We start from the raw sequence: 20,755 nt of genomic DNA, 5'->3' as shown, positions 1-20,755 counted from the left end.
TATTTCTCTCTCTCTATTTTACCCCATCTGCATTGAGAATTAAACTTTAGGCTTCTGGAGAGCAGCTCTTTTCTCGGTCTCTACTAAGAACACACCACGTGATCTAGCTTTTTGAAATGAGGGAGTCATCACTAAATGTTTTAGTACGCCCAGTTTTTGGTGCGTGTGGTAAGCTAACTCTCGTCAGCGGATGATATGGCCCTAGGGGCTTGTTTTGCAGAATATCAGAGTGGCTCCTTAATGTTTAATGTCTGCCAATGTATTTTATATTACCCCATCTTCTTTTCAAAAGGAAAGGCTAATGACTAACACTGCACCGCTGCTATTCATTTGTAATTAGTATTGCCCTATGTTGTGTGCAAATGCACTAGTAAAAATATCAAAGAATTGCATAATAGTGGCCATTAGCTTGCATTTAAACTTAGCATATCCTAATTGAGTCAGTGTATGCATATCACTTTTATTACTCATTGGTTGACATACCAGCGCTTTTAGGTAAATAGTGGGACATTTCTTTATTCCTTTTTATGCTTTTTATATAAGCAGAAAATTGTTACATACATTGCACTCAACTCCTGATTTAGTGCAGAAAAAATGAAAATGATACAATGCTGCAATATCAACAGGAATCAGCAGATATCCTGACTTCATGTTTCCTTTGATGACTTTTTTCTTTTTTTTGGGATCTTCTATGCCTTACTTCTCTGGGGAAAGAAATGCGCTGATGTGTAACATGTATACGTAGAAATTTAAATAATTTAGGGCTCTTAATATTTTTCTGATTCTCAAAGAGTGATGATTATGTGGCTGTCATTTCATCAATATCAGTTCACATTATCAGTGAAGTAGGGCTGGGCGATATGACCCAAAATTCATATCTCGATATTTTTTAGCTGGATGGCGATATAAGATGTATATCTCGATATTTTTTTAAGCCATAAAGTAAGAACAAAAAGAGAGTTCTTAGTCAAAGCTGTGTCCCAGATGTCACACAGGCACTTTTATTAACATACAGCACAGATGTACATGAAAAATTACTCAAAATTAAATTATGAGCATTTATTAAATAATAATGCTCCATAAATAAAAGAAAACAATGTTGTTTTTGTGCTAAACAAAGAGCTCACAATTGTGCAGTCAAAATGTAAACTAAAAGACGCTGAGCGTAATAACAAAGACAGACAGATTTCACAGCTGCTCTGTTCCCAAGTTTTACTGTGTGACTGACAGCCTGGAGTTTGAAATCCGCTTCATAACCACGTCTCTTACAGGTGCCATTTATGGTCCTTATACACACACAATACGGTAATATTACGTTGATGCACAGTACGTATCACTCCGCGAAGCTCCTCGGTAGCCGTAATGCGCCGACAATCTATCAAGCGGTGCAGCTCCGTAGCTTACCAAAGTCGTACTCAAACATTTTTGACAGATTGCTGAGCGCCGTGTACCACATAAAATCGGTTCGCGGCCATCAAGCACAACCAGAATTCATACATAAGGCGCGCTGTCAACTTTTGAGAGAATGAAAGGATTTTAGGGTTAGCGCTGTTAGCTCGTTAGCGCGGTTAGCTCGTTAGCATGGTTAGCTCGTTAACACGTTGACGCCGTCCAGCCCCACGCATGGGGCGATGCGCAGTAACTCGTTAACGGAGATTTGCCGTGTCCGTCTTGTCGCTGCCTGCACGTGAAGCGATGGGGGAGAAGGGGGAGTTGTCTTCAGTGAAGGCGAGGCGGAGTAACGTTGCGTAGAGACAAAAGTGGACGAAAGAGAGGCAAACTTGCGGCTCCACAACTATAATTATAACGTAACATAGACTATATCGATATAAAGGATATTGTCACATCTTATATCTCGTATAAAAATATATCGATATGTTTTAAAAACTCGATATATCGCCCAGCTCTACAGTGAAGACAATTTAAAGTGGCAGGCTGAATAATCGGTCGCTAACGTGGCTAATAAATGCTGCATAAAAATGATGATTACTTCAGTTCAATCAGCTATGTGAACACAAATGGATAATTGATGCTTCACAAATACGATATACCTTTCACATAAATGTAATATTTACTTTGAAGCTCAATTTATATGTAAAGCTAATGATAATAATAAAGGTTCTTCACTGGCAATGGAAATTTTAAAGGCGTATCAACTTACTGCATCATATACAGTCCTAATACACACTGACTAGTTGGTCTCCCAGTAAACACAAGTGTTGTCAGCTTTTGGCTTTTCACTACATCCCTTCACTTCGCCATGGCAACAACCTTTCCACCAGGTCTCACAGGAGTCTTCGGAACTAGCCTTGCTTGTTATTATTGTTTATCTCTCTTGTCAATCACCCAGATCACCACCATGCTCATCCATATGCATGGCCCTATGCAGTTGCTCATTGGCTGCTGGGTCTTGCAGTGCCCATGCCAGTCTTTGTTCGCTGCTGTAACAGGTGATTGTAGCAGACTGGCACATTGTTGGGCATCATTTTCATGGTGTAAAAGTGCACATGTGGGGCATGGTGATAAGTATGGGCCTGTTGGATTAGAGCTTAAGCAGGAGAAACGAGCCCCCATGGGCTTAATTGTGGTTTATTTTGGCACACAGCACATAACTCTACTCTGCATCAAATGCCAATTTAACAATGAAATGTGAAATACATTATGCAGACTTGGGAGGGCTGGAAAAATAAGACAGGAAAGGAGAGGAGGTATTGAATAAACAAAGTAAAGGCAAGGAAAAAGAGAAATCAGGCTTGATTTGGTGCTATATCAAAATGTGTTTTAGAAGTGATGGCCAGCACCCAAGGTACTGCATGTACTTTTCACTGATCATCACCAAGCTGCTGATCTGTAACCACAGGGTCCTGGCCAGGTACTCTGTCCTAAGGTTGAATATTGATTAAAGGAAAAAACACACAGGCACAGACACACACACCTACACACGCAGTAGGAAGTCCATTCACAATGCATCACAGCAGTTAAATTTTGATTATGTGCGGTCCATTCAGCTCCTTCTCTGGCATACTGGGTGCTGTATTTCCTTAACCAAGTAAAAAATTGTTTTCTGTTTTCACTTTCCAATTCGGTGTCTTTGTTACTGTGACAGATGGCACATCATTCAAAGAAACCCTCTCAGAAGGCAGACTCCATAAACAAATTAATTTCTATTACTGTTTTGCATGCATGCTCTGTTCTTACGTGATTGACAGTCGCCTCATATATGCTCTGTATTAGTAAGACTATATGAGACATGGCAAAAGAAAAATGGATACAAATGAGTGACAATTTCAGTGCAGCTGAGTAAAGTTCACCCTGTTATCTCCACCTTGGCAAGTTTGTTTCTTAGCAAATGATTTGAATATAGTTTCCCCTGGTATTCTTAAAACAATATGAACATCATAGAGGAGTGATAATAGTTGAATACATGTTTTAAAGCAAAGTTTATTGTCAGTTATTTATGAAAAAGTTTCATTTGTAAGTCCTAACGGCTCGCACCTATTCAAGTGAGAACGGATGCACTTTAATCTCTTGCTTTCACTGCTTTGTGTGTGTGTGTTGCTTGTTTCTGTCTCTTTTGCCACCTCTCTGTTTTAATTTTTCTTTTTGTGTGTGTAAACTTGTACTTGCTTTCTTACCCTCACTCTTAATCGCACTTCACACCTTCCATCATAAATACAAGTGCTCAGGTATGCATGTTTAACAAAAAATCCTCATATTTTATCCTAAAAGGCAAATTTAATGTCACACTAAGTCTGTCAGCTTTTCCAGCCCCAACCCTGAAATTAATCCCTCCCCACATCTCTCCCAACCTGTTTTCTTCTCTCTGTGTGTTTGTCTTTTTCTCTTAGACTGCATTTCCCATTTAGTTTAATGCGATTTTAGAATCTGCCACACTCAGTTCGTTGCCTGTCAGTCTGTCACTGTCGCTTTGCTCACAGTGAGATTTGACGTGTTTATGTCGTTTGGCAGGATGTAGATTGTCTAAACTATGCAGCTGTAAGACTGATGTTCTTTGTTTAACATGTTTACCTCCGAGACATGATTTGCCATTTCTTTCTGCTGCTTGTTCTTATTTTTAACCTGTACGTCGCTCCTGTAGTGTCAGATTTAATTGTGGAATGTTTTCTAAGATATTTTTAAAAAGCACAAAAGTAATTGTAAATGCATTCGATATGATTTGAAATATAACAATAGTTTATTTGAGATTTGTAAACCTAATTTTTTTGTAGTGCTGAATATTTCCAAGCCAAATTTGTGTTGCAGTGTACTTTATTTCGTTGATTGTTTTTCAGTCAAAAGTGCCCCCGTTTGCATAAACAAAAACACAACTTGATAGCCTTTGTTCCATGTATTCAGTTTACAGTAATAGTAACCTTTTGTTTGAGATTGATGCCGTCTACGCCCACAGAGCATTGTGCAAAGTTGCTTTTTTCTTTCTTTTGACTATTAAGCTTAGTTTGAGAAAAAAAACAAAAAAAAAGAAACTTTTGAAATTGCCCAAGTCTTTCTTTTTAGACTGTCAGGGGCTGGTTTAAGAAGTAAGGTTTGCAGAAAGCTGAGAAGTCTTTGCATCTGTTGATTATTTTGTTATTGATTCAACCCAAAGTCTTCACTGATTTGCCATGAGCCAGGTAAAAAGCCCGCTGAGGTGTCACGGCAGATAAGTGGCAGTCCCATGTTGTTCTCATCACAAGTGTGGGAATAATAGCAAATGTTTCTCTGTCTTCAAAAACTGAGGAGAAAATCAATTAAAAGGAGAAAATCACATCTGTCAAACACATGGCAGGCATGGCTTGTCTTCTGTCTTTGTTATAAACCTTCCATATGCTCTTTAAAAAGGGGCACAATTTACTCAGATCATATTTTAGACATCTCGTTTCTCCTTTATTTAACCCAACTTAATAAAGAGTTTATTGCTCTGAGAAAAGTTCCATCGATTGGCGTATCTCTAATATCGCTGATTGTATCTCAAGGGTTCTTGGGCTTCTTTGTCATTTTGACTTTACTTTTGGGAATATGCTGCTCAGAGCTCTGGTATAAGTTGTAGTATTATTGTACTTACAAGTCCAAGTCAATGAAATTTGATGATGATATACACCATATATACATATATGTATTTAGCAGATACAGTAAGCACTGTCACTGTAGCCTGAATGTCAGTGTTTTTCTTAAGCACTACATCACCAATCCTTTTTTTAACCGCATGCAAGCATTTAAACTGTTTGTTAAAGTTTATAGTTATTGCATACCCAGTACTGCCCATTAAGTTGTTCTACCTTGGCGTGTGAGTGCTGAATGCTATGAAACTGTGAATTGACAGCAGCAGAGATCAAAGTGTTGAAGTAAAAGCCCTACAGACACTGTCATCCTCTGCAAATGTTTAGTGAACTGAAACCTGTATCTCATTACTTTTACACTCTTCTTTACCCTCTCAGCTGCTTCCAATCCCCACCTTGACAGTCTGAGTACTAATAGTGAAATTATTCCTACATATATCTACATATATATATATATCTATATATCTATATATATATATATGTAAAAGAAAAACAAAAAAAAAAAAACTAAATCCCCTCCGGCCCTGCGGACAGTCTTTATCCCCTTTATCAAGCTCGGCTCCTCTACCAGATGCCTGGGAGCATAAGGGTCCTGGTCAGTATCTAGGAATGTTCCTAGGAATGTGCTTTTCTGGACAGAGAACAAGAGAGCAGAGATGTCCTTCACGGGATGTGCTGGAGCCACTTTTCCAGGTTGGGGTTCACTGCCCCAAGTGCTCCAATTACCTTCACATTCCCACACCTTCTATAGCTCCACTCTAAGTCTCAGTATTTGTTTCCTTCTTCCTGATGTGGTATCGTTACATCTATTACTACGGCCTTCTTCTTCCACTTGTCCACCACTACTCAGGTTGGCTAGCCATCACCAGTTTATCCACATGTAACTGAAAGGCCCACCTGATCCTAGCTCAGTCATTCTCAACCACTCGAGAGGTTTGACTTCGGGACATCCAGGCAGGCTTTTTTGTCTTTATGTCAGTGGCTTCCACCTCCTCCTTTGGCCAGCTTATTAAGCCAACTTATCTCATATCTGGCGCACGTAGGTGTTGATTGTCCAGATCTTGTTATTCCTATTCAGTTGGATCCTCAGGACTTGCCGTACTCTTTTGGTAGTACACTCCCCTCAGTAGGACTATGTTCCCTCTCCCATCCGTTCCCTTCACATCTAACTACACTTCTTTAGTCTGAATGACATTCCATTGTTGTTGCTGTAGATCCTGGGGGTGTGGATCGAGTCGTGTTCACTTCTGGCATACAACTTGTATGCCATGTTGCTGCGATCTGTTTTTAGATGCATTAGCCACTGAGTGTTGCAGTTATGTGTTGCATCCTTCTTAAACTGTATTCTTTCTAATAGAATACTGCTTAAAATAACCCTGCATTTCGTTAGCAAAATAAATTAAATGAGTCAGGTTGTGCGGAAGTATGTGATGCTTTATTTTATTTTCTTTCCTTTTTTAAACATTTATAGTATTTATGGAGCAATAAAGTAAAATAGACAATTAAGCAGCAGGGTATGCTTTCGGACATTCCCTTCTTGTGACTGACACATAACTGCTGTGTGGATTTGCACTGTGTCCTTAAGTTCCCACTTTCATCGTTGTTTTATGTTTTAGTTTTTTTAAGCAAGACATGAAAAACTAAAATCCTCAGCTATGCAAATCCAAACAGTTTTCAAACTGACAGGTGGCCATGTTGTCTTTTTAATATAACGTGTAGACAATGACATTGCCAGTTTTCTACTCATATCAATAGTTTCTTCACTACGTTTCGCATAAAACATCTTACGACAAATGCGTATACAGTTGCTACACACATTTCACCTACACCTGCTTTCTTTTTTGAGGATTTAGCATGAACAACATGCTGTTGTTGCTTCATGTTTCGCCGTGTCTTGGCACATGTGCTGATACGTAGCGCCTTCATCTTCGCCCAAGGCGGTAAATGAATGTGTAGTTTTGCTAGCATACTTGCAGTAATCTCTCTTAGACTGCTGTGTGTGTCTGGTGGCCTGTGGTGAGGAGTCTGGCCCAGCGTCATCACCCAGACTCCCACATTGCTACACATATGGTGCTGCCTTTGTGTCAATTGTACTCTATGGGGTTTCTGATAATTAACAAGATGACAGACAAATGAAATGACAAGCACAAGGTGGATTAGATTTTCCACTACCTTGTCTTCTTGCTTTGTTTTTCATTTAGTTGCATTCAACTTCCATATTTTGAATGTTTTAGATTAATTTCACTTTTTTCGCAAGGTGCTCATAATGTAACTGCAGTTTCTACTTTGCAAATGGCAAATTTAACAGACATTTTCTGTTAAAGTTTATATATGTAATGCCTGGTCTTGGATTTACATGCTGTGTAAAAGTGCCGCATCAGTTTTGAAAGGTACAAACATTATTATAAATGGACTGGAATACATTTATCAACAAGGACTGCCAAGGATACTTTTCCTTCATGTCTCTTCTGTGCCAGACCAGACTCATGGAAATGGAAAGACATTGTGAAAGACTTACATTATGAGTGTGAAGACATATCCCTAATTATTTGCCAGAGAATAATCTAAATGATTTGTCACAGTATTAGCTGTAGCTATTGCAACAAATGAACAGTTTTCCTCTATATTACCGTTGTTTTATTCAGAGCCAACTCTACAATGTCAGACAGCACTGTTACTAATCCGACTGCTAATATTATCTTTTAGAGTTCACGAGAAGAACTTTATTCACAGCTTATTTTGTTCTGAGTTTATCTACCAGGAGAGTGTAGATAGTTTTTAGATTTTTGGAATTTTATTGCATACAGAAAAAGCCCATTCGGTTCAGTGAAACATGGATCATAAATGGATGTCACACATGAATTTTGGATAGTAATAGCATTCCAGCTGTACCTAAGCGGTCTAAACGGCTGCATTACTAAACATATTTGGATAGAACTCCTCGGAACACTTTAGCATGATCCGAAGTTTTCCCAGTCATTATTAACTTCAGCATGATCCTTAAAATTACAATTGCACCAAGATTTTGTTGTTGTTGCTCTGTTTTTTTGTTGTTTTTTTTCATATCCTAAAAAAATATTTATGTTCCTGTTGACATGATCAAAAGCCTTCATTATAAAAGCACCATTGCTTGCTGCAGACCTTAATTGGGGCTTTGGCAAAAGCAAGAAACATTTGATTTAATGGCTTCATCCCAAACAGGACTGCATGGCTTGCATTATAGCTCACTTTTTATATTGCTGAATTCCCTGAGGGAAGGACAGAGATGTCATCATTAGTGGGAAGTAGACTCTGGCTGTGTTGTCTGTGATGACTGCTGAGGTCTATAGCATGGTCAGCCAGGCCTGTGGCCCAGTAGCTGTGTCTGCTCTCTGTTTTCCCTGTCTAGGCTTCCATCTGGCCACGTGATCCTGCGCCAGTCTGCTCCTGCTGAATAAATTTGGGGAGCTAATGAGGAAGGAAGCTTTGTGAGGAACTGGAAAAGGGCACATCTTCCTCTCTTTTCCTCTGAAAAAAGGAGGTGGAAAAGTCGCTGTGGTCAATTTTATTAACTTGGCTGACCTTCACACAAACAATTAACATTTACAGAAAACGCAGCCCCTCCCATTATCTTCCTCATCTCCATCTTTATCTTTAACTTCACTACCAGCAGGATTGTTTTTTCTTTTGCGAAGAAATTTATAAGACAATTGTAGATTGATGGACAACCCGCTGCATGTATTTTATAGACAGTAGCAAGGATATGTTGGCAATACTGCAGAAATTTGGATATCTTTTATTCGTTATCAGGTTTAGTAATTGGCTAAGGGCCACCATTCTCACAGTGAGCAGTAACTGCGTGACCTTATCTTGTCATTGTTGTATGAGTCCATCAGCAAACCACTGTGCACTGAGTAAAATCTGTTCCAATAAATCTGTTAAAAAAAGTGTGTATTCATTTATGTATACTAAACAAAACTAGACAATCCACTAACTGGGTCACAGAGCCTGGACCAAGTCTAAACCTAAGCAGCAGGTGAGTCCAAAAACAAACAAATAGCAGTTCTGGTCACCGGCCACGGGACAAGCGGCACTTCACTGGGAACTGCCAGAGGCGACGGGACTCCTCAGGCAGCTTGGTTTGAGGTTGTCAACAGACGCGATGGAGAACCTTGGGCTTGGGCAGAACAGGACCAAGTGGCGGAGCACAGACCTCTGGCTGGGACAAAACATGCTGTGCCACAGATGAATGAGGTCCACACGGCGTGGGCACCTCTGGGTAGGACAAGGCAGACAGTGCAGAGAGCTCTGGCTGGGCCTGCACAGGGCACACAGCAGGCTCTGGATAAGCTACCATTCTCATTCTGGAAAAACATATGGCTGAACACCAGTCATCCCCACCTATGGAACAGCTACAGGTGCAGAAGTAAGGAAGGACTTGCTCTTACACAATGTATAACAGAAGAAGACTAAATATGCCAAGGGAATGGCTACAAGAAACAATAATGAAATTAACCAAGCGTAGAATTCATAATAAAAAAATCTAGAAAATCCACTAACTCAGAACGCTGGGTCACAGACCCAGGACCATGACAAATAACCAAAGTTCATGTGTTACTTTGAGGCTTGTATGCTGCTTAATATGAATAAATGTTGTTGATACCAAGCGTAGTATTATGTCTTTGTGCTGATAGCTACAACAGCAATCGGGGTCATTGTAGGAAGAAAAAAACGAGGTAGTAGTGTAATATTCAAGAAAAAATAACAATGAACAATAAAAAAACAAATCTCAAAGAATAAAATCATGAGTGTATTAGAAAAAAGCCAAAAACGTTTTCACAGTCCTGGCCACTTGTATGTTTGGACTTTCTATTGATCAAGTTTCTTCTGTCAGTGTTTCGGATTTGTCCAAATCTTGTATTATAGTTGAATGAAGAAACACATTTTAGACCCTGTTTTCTGCTCTTAATACCAGTTCAGTTTTATCAACCCCTGCTGTGGTTACTTGCTTTCATTAAGAAATATTCTGCTTAAGTTATTACGACATATAAACTATTTCGTTGTTATGATGCTCATAGTTCTTTTTCTCTTGCATTTCCAAATTGATGTTGATTATTCATAGTACTGTGTTTTTGGTTGTTGGTTGGTGTTGAGGAAAATACAAAGCACTCTAGTGGTATCAAGTAGTGAAGTAGAGTAGAAAGTACAAGTAGAGTATCAAGTAGAAATACATTTTACTAAAATTTTACCTACTTACTGTATAGTCTTCACGTAGACCTGGATCTCATCTGCAGGTTGACTTGTTAGGAAAGGCATGTGTCCATGAGGCAACATGTGCAGTTTTTCAAACTATTTACTAACCTAGTAAACTAAATAGGAACACAATAGTGTGAGTCCAAGCAAAGAGCTGTTGTGGACTTTTTTCTCATCTTTTTGTGTAAGCTAAACTGTCCTCCGTGTCTGTGCAATGATTTTCATGTTGATGTGGAGAGAAAATTACATTTGCATTAACAGTAGCTCTGTTGTTGTGGTGTGTGTGTGTGTGTGTGTGTGTGTGTGTGTGTGTGTGCGTGCGCGTGTGTGTGTGTGTGTGTGCGTGTGTGTGTGTGTGTGTGTGTGTGTGTGTGTGTTCTTCCATTTCTAGAACCTGATAAAGAACCTGCCAGAGCAGAAAGAGCTGAATGCGCTAGCAGAACTAAAGGGTGAATATGAGGAGCTTGTGGAGTCAGAGCAGTTTGGCATTGTGGTGAGTATAATTTTCTGGTGCCCGCTGCCTCCCGGATTCCAACAAGAAAACAGTCTACACAATCACATTCCCTGTATGTTATAGTCAAATATTTGCAAGCACACACTGTTTAAAAATTGAATTTTTACTTCATTACACACTCACTTTTTTGGGGAGCTGCTTGGTTTGGACACTGGTAGCTTATGACAAGGATTTTTAGAAAAAAGCAAAACTTCCAAATGACAGAGGCTGTAGTTGAAAGCGTCCTTTTGACTTGAGCAAAGAACAGTTCAATCATTTTTGATTAGAATTCTGCATCAAGAACTTACTGAATGCCATATTTTGACATCAGCTGTCAATGTTGTCTCATGATAAAATCATACCCTGAGGCTACCAATGCTGTCTGTAATAAAGTCCTTTGAAAGGTACGCAGTTGACATCAGTTGGCTTGGTGATCTTTCCCAATCCTCTAATCAATTTACCATGAACAGCCAAATTTCTGTCTTTTGCAGTGGTAAGATAAATAAAGTTATAGTGAGCCTTTTCGTATCACAACTTCACAAAGTAATCTTCATGTCTAGCACTCAGAAGAACTATAATTGTTTGATCGGAGTACGCATACACATATAAAGATACGTAAGACATATGAAGAGCTTTGTCCTATTTTATTGTTCTTTTTTGTAATTCACAAATTGCCACAGACCTTTCAGAGACTTTCGTAACCACGAATCACCTTTGAACAGACTGAAACAAACAAACAAATAAATACAGATAAATATACACAAAATCAGCTTTGGACTTGTCCTCTAATTGAAACAGATGCTACTGAGGATGACCGACAAAGTCAGGTTAAATTGTTTTACTGTAAATCTATTCTAGGAGATGGAAAGTACATCATCAAGCTACTCTGACCTTTCCACTTAGTTACAGCTATAATGACTTTTTAATTAACTGCTCTCGCCATCCACTTACCAAGTGAAAACCCAGCACTTTAGGCAACTGTAAAAGAAAGTGTTCTTTAAAGGTAACTTTACAACAAGACACAGAGGTACATTATACAGGTCTACAAAAGAAATGCTAGAGCTAAATGTTAGACCTCGGGCTCACAGCTATATGTTACATTACACTATTTATCTCTTTACTTGTCTGTGTCTTTTGGAAGATGTAATGAAGCAGAGGGTGGCAAGTTTCCCTCATGATCTCACCAATGTTGTGATCGTACGCTGCCCCGCTGATGAAGTAGCGCCTCATTGTAGAGATATTCAGTTCCCCTGGGAAATAAGCTATGTTCAGGCTTTTCTCTACCAAAGCTGTCACCAATACGCTTGCTTTCAGTGTGTAATTTGTACTTATTGTAGACAAATCATTTCAAGTAAGAGAGAGAGAAGGAATGTGTTTGTGATGGAGAGTAAGTGACTGAGTGTGTATAGCTGTGCCTGCAAGGAATTAAGGTAGAGGGGATTATGGGTATGTATTGCTATATATCGTATGTGTTTCTTGTTTGTTTTTCACCTGATTAGTATTTCTACTGCATTGGAACATATTGTGTTTCATATTATTTAAGACAAAATCTGTTTAATAGATTTCTGTGTGAACGTGGAACTTGTTTATGGTAGATTTGCAGTTTATTGCAGCAGTATTACACTTGAGCTTGAACACGATGGTGATAGCGAGGTGCTATAGCTTTATAGGATTTCTGTACTTCTTTTCTTTTTTTTGCTTGTTCATTTTATGAAAATGTAGTGTACAGTATGAACCCACAATGTTTTGTCAAATATCTCTTAGATTGTGGATAGTGCTACTTCACTGAAATCTGTAATGATTAGATTCAGAAAGCCTTTTTGCTTTGATGCTGATGATCTGCACACACACACACACACACACACACACACACACACACACACACACACACACACACACACATATATATATAGTTGTAGGTTATTTGTCTAACGAGTGCTCTGGCATGCAAGTGCAGTTTGCTTGTCAAGTAAGCCACAAATTGCTTCCAATCAGCAAAGTTTTGCTACTTACTTAATACATATACATTTATTGAGGGTAACTCACCCAGATAATGAGCTCATTGGGTTGTGTGTCGTGACGCATGATTTTTCACATGAAAATTGTGTGCCTGTCAAAAATCTGCTCATTTGTTAATTAGCTGAAATGAAAACAAAAAAGTTTCATTATTGCATAATAATGGAATTAAGAATATTTTCCTAACACACAATATGGGTATTTATATTTGAAGATCTGTGGCAATGAGTATTTATTTGCTTCCACTATGACAAACCCAGGATGATTTTACAAAAGTAGGTGTACAAAGAAAGTGCTTGTTTGATTTTTTTTCTCTTTTTTTACACATAAATGCCACTTACATTCTTTCTTTATGTTGTCACCTCAGATGAGTTCGGTAAAACTCCTACGGCCACGTCTCAACGGCATTCTGTTCAAGCTGACATTTGAGGAGCAGGTGAATAACATCCGGCCCGACATCATGAATGTGACATTTGCTTGTGAGGAGGTGAAGAAGAGTGAAGGTTTGAGCAAACTCCTGGAGTTGGTTTTGCTGGTTGGCAATTACATGAATGCCGGCTCAAGAAACGCCCAAACCTTCGGTTTCAACGTCAGCTTCCTTTGCAAGGTAACGTAAACAGCACACATTTAAAAAAACAAAACATGTTGGTTAAATGTCTAAAATGAGAACAGAAATGAAAATGAAAGGTGAAATTTAGTAACTGTAACTGTATCACGTGATTTTCAGCTAAAGGATGGCAGATTTATAAGAACATAAGGGAGTTAACTAATTAATTCAGAATCATTAAATCAGCATTTTTTCACAGTTTCGTCATATTTTAACATTAAAGATGATTCAAAATGTATTGATCTGATTTTACGTTTTAAGTGATCCCAATTTGTACAAAAAGTCAGTACCCCCGATGTTTATGCTGCACTTCTCCTCCAAGTTAGTAGCGGCCAGGTAGTTTTTTGCATACTTGCTGACAGACAAACAAACAGCAACATTTTCCCTCCACCTCAGCTTTCACCTTGGAGGAGGAAAAATGTTTCAATAGACAAAATAACACAAACACTGGGAGGTATGAAGCTGCCAGCAAAGGCTACATCTGTGTTCACTGCCAGGTAAAATCACAGCATCCAAAGGTGTGAAAGAGAAGACTGGCAGCCATGCACACACACTTACAAAAGCACAACAAAGCCATCAGCCCCACAGCCGAAACAGCTAGGGTTAGTCATGATACCATGAGTTGAAGTACATTTGTTATTGTACATGATTGATTGACATAAGTACCGTATTTCCCGGACTACAAAGCGCACCTGAATATTAGCCGCACAAGCTAAAATCAGGGGAAAATACATTAGCTGCACCTGACTAAAAGCCGCAGGTGTTTCAATGTTGACTTATCATATGTAAGAGAATATGCACAAAGCGAATCAGGAAAGAGATGGCTGTTTGGAGACACACCCCTTTTATTAATATTTTGAAAAACAAGTTATGGGTACATATTTGCATAACTTTTTAGGTATATGTACAAGTAGCGGTAATTACAAGTACGAAACATGTACTGTGCTTCATAAATGAGTAACAAATGTAGTACATAACAGTAACCTTCAGCACACCAGAAAAATAGATTCAGACTACCTTTTAGGCTCAGGTGCAGTGACACAGCTTTAACAAGAAGAAAAGTCAGTCATTCACCATCTTTCTCATCTTCCTGCGCACTAAAACCACCAAAGTCCTCTCCTCCAGTGTCGGATACAAACAGGCTCATGATGGCTTCGTCATCCACTCTCAGCTCCTTTCCTTCGTTGTCACTTTCAAAACCAAAGAAATCCTCGTTGTCAGTGTCAGAGTCGAACACCCTCAGAAGGGCCGTGGCGGTGTCCTCCTCTCCATCATGCAGCAGTCCAGCCCTTCGAAATCCGTTGGTGATCGTGGATGTTTTCACACTTTTCCACGCTGTCAGAATCCACCGGTGGAGTTGAGCATAACTTGCTTTTCGCAAGTTTATCGCCGCTCATCATCCAGGCCTCCCGCTGAACGCGTAGCGCTACTTTGAAGTTTGTTTTTCCCGTTACTTCGTACGGCACTACGTTGCCTGGCGGACGGACACGTGACCAACATACCACTCTTGAACCCCGATCTTTCGCCAGGCAACGTAGTGCCGTACAACAGCGGAACAAACAAAACAAATCGTCTTACGATATGACGAAAATCACGGACAATCCATAGAAAAGCCGCACCTGACTAAAAGCTGCAGGGTTCAAAGCTTGTGCAAAAAGTAGCGGCTTATAGCCCGACAATTACGGTAATCACCCAATATTTTAGGCTAAAATGGAACAATATCGCAATATCTATAATAATATATAAATTTAGTTAAATACAGACACCTATATACAGACTTTCTGCACCTCTGTGAATGCACTCTAATAGCTTCTAATTTGCTTTTCTTTGTCGTTTCTAAAATGTCCTGATCTGTTTTTGTTTGTTATGCAACTAAAGTCACCTTTTTAAGGAGTTTTCATATTCCCAACTCAAACTCTTACATAGTAGAAGAAGGGGAAACTCTTTTCAGCTGCTCCCTTGTCACAATGGGTCACCACAGCGGGTAGTTCTGTGTGTTTGATTTGACAGATTTTTTTTTGCCGGATGCCCTTCCTGACACAGCCGCAAAGGGGATTTGTCTCTCTGGCTAGAAGTGAATCAGCAACCTTTTGTTTACCAAAAAAATTGGTAATCTACTAAAATATCGAACCACTAATGATTCTGTACTTACGCAAAAACCAAAAGTACGGAACAAAAGAAACACGCTGACATATATTACACACATAAATGCATAAAAGAAGGAACAAAGACTCCAACCAAACATTCTCTTTGTTTTTCTTGCTTTAATGTAGGTTTATCTGATAATAAACTAATAAAATAGTTACTGGGGGATGTTTAGAGAATGGACAAACCTCCCCTTAATACCGCCTGTGGTTAGCAATCTTGCACTGGTGAAAAACAATCAAATAATATTTCAAATATATGTTTTGGGCATTTTGTTCTGTTTAGTTTCATTTTTTGGTCAAACTACTGTTTGCTAGCTGTGTTTCAGCTTTAACCTCCTGGGACCTGCGTCCACATATGTGGACATCACATTTTGGGTTATTTAGACCAAAATACTGAATTTTGCTCTACAAGGGCCTGATATCCACTTACGAGGACATTATACTGCTACTGTTCTATCAAAATTTTAAACGAATATCCTCATATTTGGCCCTTATTTTTCTTAAAAACAAAAATAAGGTAAAAAAAAAAAATCTGGTAATTCTTTGTTTTTACATTCATCGGGCTCCAATATGACCAAATATCAAAGAGAAATTAAAAATGCTGCTGTGGAAGAGTTCAGGTCTTAGGAGGTTAAAAAAAATAGAAAAACAAAAATAGAGCTGATGTATTCTGATGATCTCTCACTTCATATGATTTTTTTAATATTAGACAACTATGCATGAGTTATAAAGCCACCCCATTCTGCATGTATCTGAAGTTAGCAATCCTCCATATTTCTTGTACAGCGAGAGCTTTTCTATGGTGGATGCAGTGTACTGTACTTTTGGTATTCCTGCAAGCTGACTAAATCAGTGTGGAATATCAGTGTAGAGCCTGGTAACCCCTCAGGGGGCTGACTGGCCATTATTGATGGACAAGGAAAAAAAGTCTGCTTTCTCACTTTAGTCAATCAAGTAAATGGCCTCCTAGGTGGCAGGTCCAGGGTACCTAATGGGCTCATCATGGAGGAGGTTGATGATGGGAATAAGCAGCAAGAGGCTGACCCACCTTCACCTTCCACCTCTTGACTCCCCTGGTTCAATCTCCTATCCTGTGGAGTACTCACTGATATCCTGGTCACATATGTTAAGCAAGCTGAAATTCTGCTAAAGGGTTGCAAGAAGTTTAGTAACTGTATTGCTCAAAGAATACCTGTATTACACTAAATACTTTAAAAGCAAAATTCGACAAAGCATGGTCATTCAGACTATAAAAGAGAATGTTTGCATCTTTAAATGTGTGTCATACGTGTATAAATACTGCATGAGTTAAAGAATATTTGTTCTTTCAAATAAAGAACACCTGGTAATGATCATGTTTGACTTAAGCTAGAGGTAACAGGATGTCTAGCAGGCGCTCGACTTGGTAGAATGGAGTCATCTACCCGACAGTTCTGACCTTGTAAAAAAATACAGTATTTCTACAGGAATTACTGTTTTTTTATAGAATTACTAGTGTCTTTAAACACCAAAGCACAAGCATTTATATTGGAGTTGAGGAAACCTTACATTTTAGTGTAGTGTGCATTTGCAGAGCTTTTTTTTCTCAGCAGCTGCGTGTACTTTTATGTTCAAATGCCGCTTTTGCTTTTTTTCTCTGTTTCTTATGATCCAGTGTAATATTTGGTTGTATGAGTAATCATGCAATATATTTGTCTTTTGAGCTGCTCCATCTGCAGCAGTTAAATTGAGCAATCAAGGGCCGACAGTCCTCTGTTAATGTGAGGGTTCTATATTCCCACTGCCACTTTTTCTGTTATCAGTTTTTCTGTTGTTTTCATTTAGTTATTTCCGATCTACATATTTAAGTGGGAACTTGTTTGCACGAGATATGTCCTGCTACTCTTAGTTCTCATGTGTATGCACTTGTGAAGGATTTCAAATCGTGTTACCTCAAATCAGGTTTTGTTATGAAAGACTGAACGACAGAACTGTTCAGAATTTGCTTTCAACAACACAGTAATGAAGCTTTTTTCAATCTGTTTCAAATGAAAAGATTTGTCTAAAGTAGTGACATGTATTTACACAGTAGTTACTGTATTGTACGAAATATTTTATTTGGGTAGTTTAAAAAAACGCATCTAAGATAACAGTTAAGATATCCTAGGAGACGCTCCTCAGCTTGGAGCTCTGACAGTAAAAGTCACTTTTAGTACTGACTTTCAAATATCCAGTGCAAGGCATGGACTGAGATTAAAATGGCTCTGAACTTTGACATGTGCCCAGGCACCGCACAGCCCCTGACACAGTTCTCACGATACCTCAAAGCTGCATTGACTCAAAATCCTGATGTAAAAAAATGTGAAAGTAACATCAGCACCTTGGGCTTTATACAAAGTCCTTCTGCCCTTATAGAGGCCCTCAGCCGGATGTGTTACTACTACCAACGACTCCTTCTGTCTTGTAGCGTTCTCTCTTTAAAATACAGTATACTTGCAACCATACATGACTCATCTTGGAGGGTTTTCTTTGTTTGTTTGTTTTTTAATAGCAAACCATTACCAAGTACTTAACATGGCGCTGTAGTGCTTTGTTTTGTCTTTCTTTTTTTTTTTTTTTTTTTTCATTTAACTCTACAATTATCATTGAAGTAGTACAATTTATTTGGATTTCTTTTTCATTTCAGTAAAGCAGCTACGTTGGGCTATCTAGGGTTTTGCTTGTTTTGGGATTCAGTCTTATTATGTCAGAGAAAATTCACCTTACAATGCTAATCGTGCTTCCAGATTCATCAGCCCCGTTGTGACAGGTGTGTGAACTCGAGCACGTAGCTGTGCTCTGCCCTTATAAATGTTTGTGAAGAAAGGGGTCCTTCTGAAAGGTTCACTGAATTTGAGTGTGGCACTGTAATAGCATGACCATTTATGAAATTTCTTCCCTCCTATCATTCCATAATGACGTGTGAGTGGTGTTATTGCAAAGTGGAAGCATTTAGGGACCACAAGCACTCAGCCATGAAGTGCACAAGAGGGCTGAGGCGCATAGTGCGTTAAAGTAGTCAGCGCACTGCTCCTCAATAACTGCGGAGTTCAAACGTCCTCTGGCGTTAACATCAGCATGAAAACTGTGCACCAGGAGACTCGTGCCATGGGTTTCCAAGGCTAAGCAGCTCCTGTATGTATAATATGGAGATCTCTCTTTCCTGATAATTCCCTTATTCTTAATAACAAATGTGCGCATCATCCCAATGTGTCCTAGATTTGTTCAAGATAAATATAGGGTGTACGTTGTAGCTGAGGTGGCAGAGAGGGTTGTCTAACAGCTAAAAGGTTGGTGGGTTAACATTGGTCATCAAAGTATCCATATGCAAGATACCGATATGCTGCCACTCATGCATCTATCATCGTGTGAATGTTGAAAAAGGTACTTAGCCATGGATAAAACGTTGCATGAATATATTTGTGTGTGTGTGAATGAATGAGACTTATAGTAGAAAGTGCTTTGAGTGGGCTCAAAACATAAATCCAAGGCATAGTTGCTCTTTTTACAGTTGGAATGGTTGAAGTGCATCAGGAGCTGCACATATTTTTAGATGCATACATCTAAAAATATACAGAACTATCAATTTAACACCTTACAGACAAACTTTATTTATAGAGCACATTTAAAAACCAGTGGTATACCAAAGTGCTCCACATACGAGAGGGTCAGATATAAGTAAAAGAGAAAGATGAAGGCCATGGCCAAAACCAAACATGCTGGCCAGTTAATGGCAGTAAAAACACAGAAACAAAATTGATACCACAAAAGTCTGTAGTAGCGCTGCAAAGAAAGCAACTGTGTGCACAGGAAGGAATATTTAGATGCCAGACAAGAAAGAACAAACCCATTTGAGAAAAATTAAAATGATCTGCACGCTGTTTGTCTTCTGTTAAATAATTTAAACCCTAAAATATTTTTAAAGACAACATTTATATCCTCTACACGTTTACTACTGCTAGAAAATTATGGGCTCAGTAAAACACTCAATACTCTTATTTTGAAAAGATGCATATGAGTGTTATTTGTGTATAATAAATATGAAGTTGTGAATATAACGTGGCGGATAATGAGAGATGCTTTGCATGCTCTTCAGATGACAGGCAGTCTCCTGTCTCGGTGACAACCTCTACCCTGTGGGAAAAGCAAAACAAGGAGATGTGTGATAAAACAGTTAAAGTGTCCAAATACTTTAGATCGATAAGTGAACGATAGAATGACAGAACAACCTGTTGCAGAGATATTGAGGCGGTGACTTGTGACTCATATATAATCTGCCGTCAAAAATATAAACGTAGACTGCTGTTTTATTGAGTCACATACTGTTGATCTAGATGCGTGTGGGTGGATAATTGAATAAACAGAATAATAAAGAATAGCTGAAGATGTACTCTTTGTTCCCATTACTGACTCTGTTACATCGAATGAACAAAAAGTCAAATTCACAGGCGTAGACGGCTGAGAAACCGCAGTGCCTACAAAGCAAACAGAACACGCTGATAGACATTTATGTGTTCACCAGTTGTAATGTTACAGAGTCACAAGTGTTACCACCAGAAGGGATTTTCATGTTATCACTGTGTTAGAGACGTGTTATAATCACAAATATAAACAGTGAGGCACACATTCACATTTCAGCATGGTTTACCTCCTGGCTGCGTTTGACCAAACTCCTAAGGAAACCTTCTAAATTATTATTATTATTATTTTTAGAAATGACATCTATTACCAGCTACAGTCAGCGTTGACCAGATCATGTTACTTTTTAGTGATGATAATGTCTGATATCTGAAATAGAATAAACAGAATGTGTCCCTCAGTCTTGTTGAAACTGATACAATAAAGAAAAACAATACAATGCAATTTTATAGGTCTGTGATTACCCCAGATAAGGATCATTTTTTGTTGTTATTATTATTATTATTATATTTTAATTGTCTCATATTACATATTACTAATCTTGGAAGTTTCTCTTCTCTGCGCAGTAATAACAGTTTGGCAATATGACAATAAACCAATTAAATTTCCATGAAATTCAGTTGTGATTAGCGAAACGATGATTGATCCTCTTCTAATGACAACAGTGTGTGTGTTTTTGAGCTGATGTGTGACAGCGTCTCTTTGCCTGTTCTTTTCCCTACATGTGTGCGCATGAGCACACGTGTTTCCATGTCCAGCTGCAGGC

General features: G+C 38.7%; 1 protein-coding gene across 8 annotated transcripts in view; it reads left to right on the top strand.

Moving 5' to 3' along the window:
- The window catches only part of diaph2 (diaphanous-related formin 2), a 378,860-nt gene that overhangs the window by 221,267 nt on the left and 136,838 nt on the right, over nt 1-20,755 (top strand). For all 8 annotated transcript variants that reach the window (XM_085428909.1, XM_085428893.1, XM_085428885.1 and 5 more), the window contains 2 exons: nt 10,681-10,782; nt 13,166-13,405. In XM_085428909.1, the coding sequence (XP_085285035.1) occupies nt 10,681-10,782; nt 13,166-13,405 (342 nt within the window). The remainder of the gene's footprint in view (nt 1-10,680; nt 10,783-13,165; nt 13,406-20,755) is intronic.

The sequence above is a fragment of the Rhamphochromis longiceps genome, linkage group LG2, assembly GCF_057381845.1.
Source record: "Rhamphochromis longiceps isolate RC_006_pf linkage group LG2, R_longiceps_female_GT1.1, whole genome shotgun sequence".
NCBI lineage: Eukaryota > Metazoa > Chordata > Actinopteri > Cichliformes > Cichlidae > Rhamphochromis > Rhamphochromis longiceps.
Note: the sequence above shows the minus strand (reverse complement) of the source record. Positions and strands in the feature narration are given on the sequence as shown.